At 33.6% G+C, this 12,726-nt stretch overlaps 1 protein-coding gene across 1 annotated transcript; it reads right to left on the bottom strand.

The window, feature by feature from the left end:
• Positions 1-5,228: 5,228 nt before the first annotated feature.
• On the bottom strand, positions 5,229-7,148 carry LOC140991058 (AAA-ATPase At3g50940-like). Its single transcript, XM_073460966.1, has 2 exons — positions 6,025-7,148; positions 5,229-5,866 (listed from the first exon to the last, which is right to left on the bottom strand). The coding sequence occupies exons 1-2, from the start codon at positions 7,042-7,044 to the stop codon at positions 5,495-5,497; spliced, it is 1,392 nt and encodes a 463-aa protein (XP_073317067.1). The 5' UTR covers positions 7,045-7,148; the 3' UTR covers positions 5,229-5,494.
• Positions 7,149-12,726: the final 5,578 nt, after the last annotated feature.

Raw genomic sequence — 12,726 nt, 5'->3', positions numbered from 1 at the left:
CCATGCATATTTTGACTCATACCACATTCGTATCTCTGACCTGACACTGAGATTCCTCTACTTTCAATGGTTTACTGAATTCAGTCCCTAATTTTTATTCCTCTAAGGGGGCGAGGCCGAATCGGTTATATCCCCACCGTATGAGGGTCATATCATAGTTGAGATTCCCTCCCATATCAAGTTGAATCCTCACAGTGTCAACATAAAACCCATGCAGAAATCATAACCAGAAGGGGTAGAAGGAGAATTGTACTCGATCGAAATTTCAAAAAACGAAAATGCATACACCGAAATTACACATTTAAAACAAGCCCACTTACCTTAAATTCTTGCTGAAAAACGTGAAAAGCTAGGGTTGCTTGCACAGGGAATTTCGAAAATTTCCTCTTCGGCGACTGGACGGCAGCGCTTCGCTATTCGACTGAGCAAAACTCGAAAATTCCTAGGGAAACTAGGGAGAGCAAACTCGAAAATTTGGTGAGTTATGAGGTGTGATTTTCGAGTTATAGGGCCCTCCTATTTATAGGGGTTGGCTGCTATCTCGATAGGTGTCATCCGCGCGTTTAAATTTGAATCAAATCTTCATCTAGAATCGTGATCTAATCTAAATCTTTATCCCTGATCCTTGATAATAATTTCGAAATTTAGATATCATTCCTTGGATAATTTCGAAATTATGCCTTGTCCAGCCTGCAAAAATTTCGACTTTTGTGTCTAATTTCCAATATTCGACAGCCTTTTTATTTCCAAATTATATTTCTTAAATCCCAAAAATTTCCCTACCTAAATTCGAAATTTAGTGGTATTTTTCCAAGATAAGATTTTGATATTTTTTTCTTAAAAATCCTGGTAGTTAAACTTTTAAATTTTTTTCCAAGCCTGTATTTTATCGTGCAGAATTTTCCCTATATCTCATCAAATTTCGAAATCCTCCCTAAATCCTTCAATATTTTCGAAAATCCTATGATATCTACTTTAATATTTTGTAATTCAAGATTGAGTTATCTTCCTGCTTAAATCTTTATCCAGGTATATCAAATCTTATATCTATATCCGGTATATTTATGCATATCTCAAATTCTGAAAAAAAATATACACGATATTAATTAAATTCTTGAGTTCCAAATAATGCTCAAGATAAAATTATCCATTCTATTTTCGAAAATCTTGCAAATCTTGGTACAAAATATTATCATGATAAAGTCTAAAATCCTGGATTTTACACCTGAACCTTGTGAAGATGATGATAAATCAATTCCATAAGGTAAGGAAGAAGGGGAACCCATGCCTTGCGAAGAGGAGGTTCATCCGACAATGTCACCACCATTCCACCATGTATTAAAAAATAAAAAAAATCAAATTTGAATTCTGATATATATGAGATTTTTAAACAGGTAAAAAAATATTCCATTATTTGATGAAACAATACAGTTATCATCTTATGTCAAATTTTTGAAAGATTTGTGCGATGTGGAAAAATTGAATGTGAAAAAGAAAGAATTTTTTATCTAAACAAGTAAGTGAAATCATTCAAAATAATAATACTTTGAAACACAAAAATCCTTATTGTCCTACTATTTCATGTATTATTAGAGAATGAAATATTAAAAAAGTTTGGCTTGATCTTGGAGCTAGCATGAATTTACTTTCATATTCAATTTATAAAGAACTCAATCTAGGCGAGTTAAAACCTACTTCGATAACGCTTTTATTTGTTGATCTACTTCGATAATGCTTTTACTTGCCGATAGATCTGTTAAAGTACAAAGATTTATGATAAAAGATATGTTGGTCCAAGTTGATAAATTTGAATATCCTGTTGATTTCATAGTTTTGGATAAACAACCGGTTGAAATAATGCAATTCTTGTAATTTTAGGTCGTCCATTTTTAGCAACTTCTAATGCTTTGATAAATTGCATAAATAGAATGATGAAGTTACCATTTGAAAACATGACCTTGGAGCTTAATGTTTTAAATGTTAGTAAGCAACCATATGATAAAGGAGATGGAATAGAAGATGAAAATCTTATTGAAACTCTTGTGGAATAAAACATTCAAGAAGGGAGTACTAATGATCAATTAGATATTTTTTTAATAATATTGCAGAAGAAAATATCGAAATGGATCTTATTGATTTTAACAGTTCATTATTTTCTAGAATAAGAGAAAGAAGTGGAGGTAAAATATGAGAACAAATACTTTCCGAACTCGATATGAGCATTATGAGTTTTTGGCAATGCCTTTCGATTTGAGAGATGAACACCATTGTTCATGGATTTGATGACCTGTTATTCAGATAATTCATCGATAAGTTTGTCATAGTTTTCATTGATGACATACTGGTGTATTCTCGTGGCCTTGATTAGCATGCTCAACATCTGAGGATCGTGTTGCAAAGACTAGAAATCATCAGTTGTATGTGTATGATTTTGGGTCGACAAAGTTATCTTCTTGGGACATGTCATATCTAAGGACGGGATATCGATTGACCCTAGTAAGATTGAGGATGTACTAAATTGGTCATGATTGGAATCAACTCTAGAAATACAAAGTTTTCTAGAAGTTATTACCGAAGATTTACATTTGGGTTATCATAGATAACCATGTCATTGACCCAATTTACATAGAAGAATACTCAGTTTGAATGGACAAACGAATGTGAAGAGTTGTTTCAATGAATTGCATCAAAGATTGACTACTGCACTAGTGTTTTCTCTGCAATCATGATCAGCTTGGTATATTGTTTATACCGATGCATCGCTACAAGGCTTAGAGTGTTTTTTGACCCATAATGGTCATTTGATTAAATATTCTTCTAGATAATTGAAGAAGAACAAAGAGAATTACCCAGTTCACGATCAAGAACTGGCAGCGTCTGTTTTTTCTTTGAAGATTTGGTGACATTATCTGTACGGTGAGAGATTTGAGATATATTCTAATCATAAGATTTTGAAGATCTCTTCGCTCAAGAGGAGTTGAATATGTGCCAAAGAAGATGAATGGATTTATTGAAAGATAATGAATGTGAAATAAAATACCTTCTAGGATTAACAAATCTCCTAGTTGATGCTCTGAGCCAAAAGGTAAGATTTTATGCAGTACTTGAGGCCAATGTGGTGTCTAGTACAATCGAGGATTGTTGTTCTTTAGGATTCCATTTTAGACACAAGAAATGAATTGAAAGCATTTGCGTTGCTTCCATATTTTTTAAACCTTCATTGTATACAAGAATGAGGGAAGCAAAATTTTCTAATTCGAAAATGAAGAAGTTAGCAAGGTTAGCTCAAATGAATAAAATTTAAAGGTTATCTTTTCAATATGATGGAATATTGTGTTTATCTTGGAGGGTTGTACCAAAAAATGCTGCACTCTAGGAAGAAATTCTGTCTAGATCTCATTGGAGCAAACTGAGTATCCATCCAGGCAGTCTTAAAATGTATAAATATTTGAAAACAAGGTTCTAGTGGAAATGTATGAAAATGAGTGTCTATTAGTATGTATCCAAATTTCTTGTTTGTCAACCAGTGGAAATGGAGCATGGATGACCAGGAGGTTTACTTCATAACCTTTCTATTCAGGAACGGAAGTGGGAGCATATCACAATAAATTTTGTCACCCACTTTCCATTGTCATCTAGGAATTGTGATGTCATTTGGATATTAGTGAATCAAGCAGTACATTTTATCTCGTAAAATCGAGATTATATTTTTGATAGGATGACAAGACTATACATCCAAGATATTCTGAGGCACCATGGAATACCAGTGATTATAGTTAGTGATCTGGATCTGCATTTTACTTCGAGATTATGGGATATATTCAGAAAGTGTTATGGACGACTTCGAGTATGAGTAGTGCATACCATCCTGAGATTGATGGACAATCAAAAAGAACTATTTAGATGCTTGAAGATATGCTACGAGCATGTGCTATTGATTTCGGACCGACATGGCATGCCCACTTGCTATTGATATAATTTTCTTACAATAACAGTTACTACATTAATATTGGTATTGCACCTTTCAAGGCTTTGTATGGAAGACGTTTCCTACTCAACTATTTTGGGATGAAGTGGGAGAACGAAAAGTGTAAAGACCTAAATTACTGAGCAAGTAATTGAAAACGTAGAACTTTTCGAAAAGAGAATTAAGACAGAACATGACCATCAAGTAAGTTATGTGAATATCAAGTAGAGACCAATATAATTTCAGCCAGAAGATAAAGTTTTTCTGAAGTATCACCTTTCAAAAGAGTCATGAGATTTGATTTCAATGGAAATTTAGCACCAAGTTTTATCAGAACTTTTGTGATTTTTGAACACATTGGAAATCTGGCTTATCAACTTGCACTACCACTGCATTTGTCTAGCATTCATAATGTTTGTCATGTATAACTGTTATGGAAGTATATAGTAGAAGAATCGAAATTCTGGGTCCTACTTGTGTTCAACTTGAATAAGATTTGACCTATGTGGAGAGACCACTTTGAATTGCGGATTGAAAAGACTAGATACTCAGAAACGAGACTGTTCAACTGGTTCCAGTGCAATGGAAACGTCGTGGAACAAAATAAGCAACTTGGGAGTTGGAAAGCGGTATGCACTCAGATTTTTTGCATTTATTCGAGTTGTAACCTTGTGATCATGAAATGTACTTTATTCAATTGTAATTTTTTAATTCAGTTCGGACCTTCCAAACTCCCTAGGTTCAGCCTATATATAACAAGTGTTTCAGTTGGTTTCAATGCCCCGTTTTCTCCCCTCTTCTCTTCTTCAACTATTAGACATACATTTAGCGCTTCTAGCCAGTTTCTTGGGCATTTTAGCGTCCAAATGCTTTTTGAGTGAGTGACGAATCGGGGAGTGGTCGGCGACTCTGAGCATGCAAATCGCGATGAAATCAATGGGCTGACGATGGATGAAGGTTGGACGATTAGGCATTACAAATAGATTTAACTAGAGGTACATAATGTACTGATTGAGATGATCAGAGTAGTACACACATGCTCGATATTCGTATGCATGATACATGTTTTACTGGTTTGATATTATTATGTTGCATACTATGTTGAGCTTGTTATATTTTATGATACATCTTGTTGGTGTGGGATCGCTCAGCCCCGTTAACATTTAGTGGACGTTTGGGAATCGAGAGTCATAGTGGCCGACGGGTTGAGCTGATGATTCTGAAAATTTTAGGTCCATGTCTTGATGATGAGTGTGGGAGCTTAGTAAAGCCATCGAATTCTCACATTTATCCGAATTTTAACAAAAACAACATGAAACCTAGCAAAAGGAATTAATAGAAATCCCAATTGGTCATTTGAAACAGTTCAAAGCTAAAATCAAAATTTTAATCTTGCTTGCTTCTTCCTATCATCAAATAGTTGCATGATATCATGTTTTGTGTTAGTCATCACCCATTATTTATTACAATTTCCATGTCACTTTCTTGATCAGCCGCATCTCCTTTTGCTTTCTGAACCAATTCATTTTACGAAGTTTCGGCTTCAGTACTCCTCTTCGACTTGAGAAAATTAATCAGCCCTTCAAGAACTTTATGAGCATCATCACCCCTCAACAGTTCCTCTGCAACCTCTGCAGGTGTGACTCTCATATTCTCAATCAATTCCTCAATCTCTCCGAAACACGAGTGTTGATCATGGATCCCAAGATATGTTGAGGCCAATAGTTTGAAACCGTCTCGCGTCAGGTAGGACATGTGAATGTGCATGTCCATCCTGCCAGGCCGCAACAACGCCGGGTCAAGTTTGTCTCTGTCGTTCGTGGTGAATATGATAATCCGCTCATCTCCACAGCTCGACCATAGCCCGTCCACGAAGTTCAGCAAGCCCGACAGCGTGAACTGCATTGAAAAGTTATTAAAAAGATGAACACTATTATTTTCATATCTCTTGAGCTTTAAACTTTTGATATAAGTGATTTTGATATTAATAAGTCCACACACTCCTGACACTGAAAACTCTAAATATTTTATCATATTAATGTTGGGCAGTCACTAACCTGCTGATCGGGCCGACACTGGCCGGGTCCATTTCTGCAGGTATGCCCATTTCTGTCGGCCAACTCTGTGCTGCAATCAATGTCTTCAATCACAAGTATGGATCTATTCGCTGTCCTAAGCAAAAGTTTCCTCAAATCCGAGTTGCGTTTTATGTTAGTCAGCTCCAAATCATATACGTCAAACTTGAGATAATTAGCAATTGCAGCGATCAAACTGGATTTTCCAGTTCCTGGAGGACCGTACAACATGTACCCTCTCTTCCAGGCTCTGCCCACTTTCCTGTAAAAGTCTCTTCTATTCAGAAACCTTCCCAAATCATCGATCAGAGCCTGTTTCTGGGCACAGTCCATGGCAATTGTGTCAAAAGTGGATGGGTGTTGGAGATTAATAGAATCCCACACGATTGAAGATGTATAAGGAGCAGCGCAAGCCAGTGTATGAAGCTTAACGACATTATTCTCAGCTCTGATGGAGTTCGCCTTTTCAAGCACGAAAGGCACGTAGGAATCCAGCACTTTACCCGTGTACTTCTTATCGAAACACAGCTCGAAATACCGTTTCTCCGATTCAAGAAGAACATTATCAGTTTCTTCATCGATCACTTTCGAAGTCTTTCTCATCTCCTCGTTCACGAACCGCCATTGAAGCTCCATCCCATTGAAGGTATCCGCGATCTTTTCAGATTGAGCGAACTTGATACTCACATTGGTGTCTTTGTGACGTTTGCTGATCTTCACACGCCCCATATTTGGCCTGGTTTTGGTGCAGAGATAGATTTCAGCAGCGCTGTAAATTTCGTTCAAGGACATGCCATCTCTTTCTTCGATAACAATGGTGGCGTTAATGGAAGATCTTGGCATGAAATAGAGATGAATTTTGTTGAGTATATAGTCTTGAACCTGTCTTGGCACAAGTTGGTTCAAAATGGTCTGAAGCATCAGAAGTAGAGCTGAAATGGAGGCGTATAAGGTAAAAATTGAAGATGCGGGAGGCATGCCGGAGAATATCGAAACCGCCATAATCGACTGTGTAAGGCCAACGAAGGTTAATATATATCTCCTTAATTGTTTTCAAATGATAGCCATTACATGTAATCATGGTGGCAATTTATACAGCTAGAAATAGTGGAGTGGGCTCAATATAATGTTATTTGATTTTTTAATATAAAATAATTTTAATTCTTTCAACTTTTATAGGTTTAAATTCAGCTTAAATATAAAAAATAAGTTACAGTCACCACCCAAAATCTCATTTAATTTTGATATACTTAATAATTATTATTAATTATAACAAATATATTACACTTGAGAGAGGTGGCCGAACAGTAACTTATTCTTAAACTTGATTCGAAATCTCCAAAACACTGTAGAATGAAATTAGGTACGGCTCAAAAACAATATATAATTGAAAAATGAAGCAAAAAGATTTAAGCTTAAGCCTATTCAATTCATCTATATTCTTATTCGGAACAAAGAAAAGTAGCCCAAAAGAAAAGGTTGAAAGAAAAAGGGAGTTTAAGAAGGAGACGTAAGACCAAGGACGTAGTCAGGAATATCGCTCTATTCGTGTTATAATTTTAAACTCCGAAATCTTTTACTGTTTTAAATCGATCAACTCATACTAATATTAAATTGATCCAAAACTATACATATAATTTAAAAAAAAAAAAATTAGGCCATCCGTATGCCAATGAATGTGGCTCCGCCACTGCATGAGATATATCTCCTATATATGTATTTGCATGAGGCATATACCTATGTGTGTGTGTGTGTGTGTTGTCCTGGTGGGTGCATTAACGATATATGCGAGAGAGGGCATAAAAATTTTCAAAAGGGTTTCTGTACAGCACCCTTATTTTAACATTTTTTCCTTGGGAACTTTACTTTCCTTTTGTATGTCAAGGTAAACAGATGAAGAAACCTATGGATGCAAACATCTTTTTATTAAAAATGGTTAGTGGATGAGGAAAAGGAGCTAGGTTTGCTGGTTGATTTTGAGGCGTCGATCTGATTTTGATGCTGCCGAGGTTGTGACAGTTGTCCTAACCAACCCACCCAATGAACAAAAAATTGTGACTTTAAAAAGAATGGGTTTGCATGTTGGTTTCGTTGGTGATGGGTACTAAAGGAGAGAGGACAAGGTGAAGGGGATCTTCTGATATGAGTCAATGGGAAGTGACGTGCAAAAGGCTTAGGGATCCGATAGTGCCTTAATTGGAAATGGATGGTGTGGGACTTTCACAAGGGAGAAAATCAGTGGATGCGATTTTAGGGCATGGGGTTCTGTTCTCTATTGCGTGTCACTCCATGTTTTGATATCCCAGCTTTTCAGTTATAATCGATATATAAAATTAAAATATAATTAAAATTTCGTAAAATCTTATTTAAATTTACAGTTAAACCTCACTTTACTGGTGAATTTTTTTGGGTTATTTTAAGGAGAAAATATAGGTAATTAATTTTTGAGTTATATTTTAAATAAATTTTATCTTGCACACAATAGAGTATATATATATATATATTTCTGATGAAGAAATCTTGAATTATATAATTGAAATGTTTATATATAGAAAAAAATGAAATTGAAAATTAGGTCGGTCCTTCGTGTTTCTGATCTATTTGTGATTTTTTTTCTTCTATATTATCGAATTTCAGTTATCTTTATTTTTTTTAAAAAAATTAATCATTTTATACGTGATTATGTTACGATACTGATGTATTTTATGTTACGTAAGCACTCTTATGTAGAAAAGACTAAAATTGAAAAATAAATTTAAAGACCGAAATTGGAAAATAAATGTAAGATATACTATTAAAATCAATTCCTAGTGATGTCACCTTTGGGGAAAGTACCTTCGTTTCGTTTCAGCTTCACTAAAATTGGGCTATGCCTCGAACTCTTAACACGGGCCGGGGGCAATTTGGGATCCTAATTTTTGTGGTTGAAGCTTTTACTCGAGTGGGTGCTCTCAGCCATTTTTGTTAATATAATAAACTAAAAACTCAAAATATAAAAACGAAATTGATTATTTTAGTTCATTTCAAAGTCATAATTTTAAAAATTATCTTCTTTTTTTTTTTTTTTTTTTTTTTTTTTTTTTTTTTTTTACATATTTTGCATTATGTTTTATATAATTAAAAAAATCCTGTGATACCTTTTTTTCTATAAACACACATGTTCGATTTTCATGATTCATTTGTTTATTATCTATTATTTCTCTTTAAGAGTTGATTTAACATTTATTCATTTTTATTTAATTTATAATATATTAATTTTTTTAATACTACTTACTTATATCAATAAACATATTTTAATAAAATTATGAATTGTTAGTTTGAATTAGTGCATACGAAACTACCAAGGTCATAATATTTTAATTACGATTGTTGCTCATGCAAAATAATATAAACAAAATCACCAATCACCATGATTATGAAACGTAATAATTACATCAATTTGAGTTTACACAAATATAAACAAAAAAATCTACTGGTCTCAATTAAGCTTCTACCTTATTACATGCTAACAGTTTATGAGTATGCACAACAAACTTTCAAAAAAATAAAATGCATAAAAATGCAACTCGACAAAAGAATTATCTCAAATTATCATCACTCTATGTCCAAAAACATGGAATTCATAAAATTATTCGAGAAATTGTGAAAATCAAATAAAGAGTTTGATATGAACAAATTGAAGGTGAATAGGGTTTAAAGGATATGTGATATCTTTGTAATTTGATATTATAAAAAAGATTATTTTTGGTAAATTAATTTAACTGAAAACTAAAATTGATTATAGTAATTGTGTGAATTCTATCTAAGAAAATCTCTCAATATAAAATACAGAGAACGGGAAAAATAAGTTTCTCTAAGGGAATATTTATTCGTGCGATCAAAGCTCTATAATATTTTAATGGAACGACCATGGCTTTGTCATTTTCATTAATACCTAAAGAGGGACACAATTTGGTAAAATATCTCGAGGTATATCAAGGTGATATGATTATTTAAAAATTCATCATATAGATTAATATAAAGAAATATTTTATTATGATATTTTAGTTATAGATTATATACATATTTACTAAAATAAATTTTTATGATACTTTTTATTAACTAAAAATTTATGTAATTTATTAGGAAATGTATTTTGTTTATAAAAATACATATCATGGCCCTAAACATACCTAGCATTATTCGGGTACCCGATTTTGCTCGGGTCGAAGTCGGGTTTTTTTTTCTCTCAACCCTACTTGCCATATTCTCGATTATAACTACTCGAATCCGAAAAACTCAACCCGCGCATAATAAAGCCAAAAAATATCAACCACCCCCCTTTCCCCTTATAAGCATGTGGCCGAAAGAAAGCTCATCTTTTGAAGCTTCAACATGATTCCAATCAAATAGCAACTCACACTCCCTAATCATGGATTTATTCATTATGGTGTACACAATGCAAGCCGCACTTGATAAAGGAGAAAGGGAAATCAAAAGGTTCCAAAGCAAACACTGAGTAAAAACTTTAACAATCACCAACTTACATATAAATTGCAATGTTCAAAAAGTTAGGAAAATAGTATTTTTATCCACTAACTTAAATGTATATGCGCTCGAGGAAAAACTTCGGTGAATGGCAAAGGTTCTTTTCTTACGATGTTTAAGAAAATTTTCCATATTAGCATATTTTCGATGTAACTGCTAAACTCTATTAGTGTAACACTTTTTCCTACATATTAACTATATTGTACGTTATATCATTATTAAAAATAGAGTTTGAGAGACTAATAATCATATATTCTACGGGACGACCTAATATAGGGGAATGTCATTAATAGAAAATGTTTTTTTTTTGTTACGTAAAACTTCGACATGGTTTTCTCATATTTTGGACTATCCAATAACCCAAGAAAAATTTAAAATATAATAAAGTATAATTGATCCACCAACTCTTCTATAACATCCATTTAAAATAAAGGACCATCAACTACAGTAGTGTTTCTTCCTATCATGTCATGTGGGTGACAATATGATCCAGGACGCTAATAAGCTACTGTGAAGATCACACGAACCATTTCCTTATTGGCCAATAGTTTCGGTGGATTTATAACCACCATTGCTGTTAACATGCTCACATATCATATAATCTGTTTTCATTTGCTATTTTTCACATTCATGTCATAGCACTTGACTTGTAAAAATTCATGATCTTTCATATGAAATATATATTGATAGAAATTGTGCTATGATTCAATAAATAAAAGCATACTACAAGTACACATATCAATAATCATTGCAAAACAATTGAAAATCATAATATGCTCATGTACTACATCAAGAAATAATGCCAACTTTCTTTTCAAGCCTAAGAACAAGTTTTGAGACCATGTTTCTTGCTCCTAGAATGTCAAATACATATACACATCAATACTAGCATTTCTAGCTAATTTTCGAAGGTCTACCAAAGTTTATGGTTTACATAGCATAAACCTATGAAGTAAAGGAAAACATACTTCCCTGAGTAGCAAATTATGTGTAGAACTCAACTCCGCCTTCAATTAAAGCTAAATATGGATGGTTGTGAAGAATTTGAGGGATAGGATTGAAACCCTTGTTTTATATTGTGATTTTTGAGTGTGAGGTGGTGAGAATGGCCAAAACAATCGAGCCCGGGACATTTAAATCACAAAAATCATGTTTGAGAATAGTTGCGAATTCGATCGGGATATATGAGATAAAGATATTGTACTATATGTTAACCATAATTGATAGGTTCTTGATCAAATCATAGATACACATATCGTTGCCTTGATATTAAGGGATTGAGAGACACTTTTAATGAGTATGGATCCCGATCAATATTGATAGTGCCCACAAGAACCTTAAGTTTTGGTTATCATATAGTACGGTCCCTTCAACTCTTATATCCTGATCGAATTTGCAACTATTGTCATATCGAGAGTTGTATTTGAATTCGATAACGATGCAATGTATTTTGAGTAATAACATTGACATAATTTATGTAACTAAGAAAACACCTTTCCAAAATACATATGTCTTAATCTGGTTATAGATTTCTTACACTATTAACTCATCAGATCACATAAGATATCTTCGTCCGTAGGCAAATGGTGAATCCTCGACTACAATGCATTTTCTCCTACATATTTCGAAACTATACCCAACCTCGTCACCTGATGACCCTCAGTAGAGACGGTAAATGTCAAAGGAGAAATGTTGTACAACCATAACCGCGAACTATTCCATTTGATAAATGATAACTGCTTGGATAGTCCAAGTGAGTGTTGTTCAGAGCATCATCATATGATCACCTATCTGTATGAATAGACATCTCTATATCCTTACCAATGAAACATGACTTTTACATCACAGATGCTAGTCTCAAGCTCAAGCAAACTTTATCCTTATTTTAAATGAATGATTAGACTAGGAACCTGTTTAGAATATACAGTACACTTCCTAATGAATTTCATGATCTTACGTTGAGAGAAAGACATCATGGTACCTACAGTATATTTAAGAACTTTATATATGTAGCTTGCATGGATATACAGATAAAGTAAATGTTATAATTAGATAAAACCATTAAATATTATTAAAATAAGATTGTTTTCATATAAGAGTTAATAAGCCCAAGTCACAAGTCGGCCCGCTGGACACCTACTCTAACAATCTCTCACT

This window comes from Primulina huaijiensis, chromosome 13, assembly GCF_012295235.1.
Source record: "Primulina huaijiensis isolate GDHJ02 chromosome 13, ASM1229523v2, whole genome shotgun sequence".
NCBI lineage: Eukaryota > Viridiplantae > Streptophyta > Magnoliopsida > Lamiales > Gesneriaceae > Primulina > Primulina huaijiensis.
The sequence above is the reverse complement of the archived record's forward strand: the minus strand, read 5'-3'. Positions and strand labels throughout refer to the sequence as shown.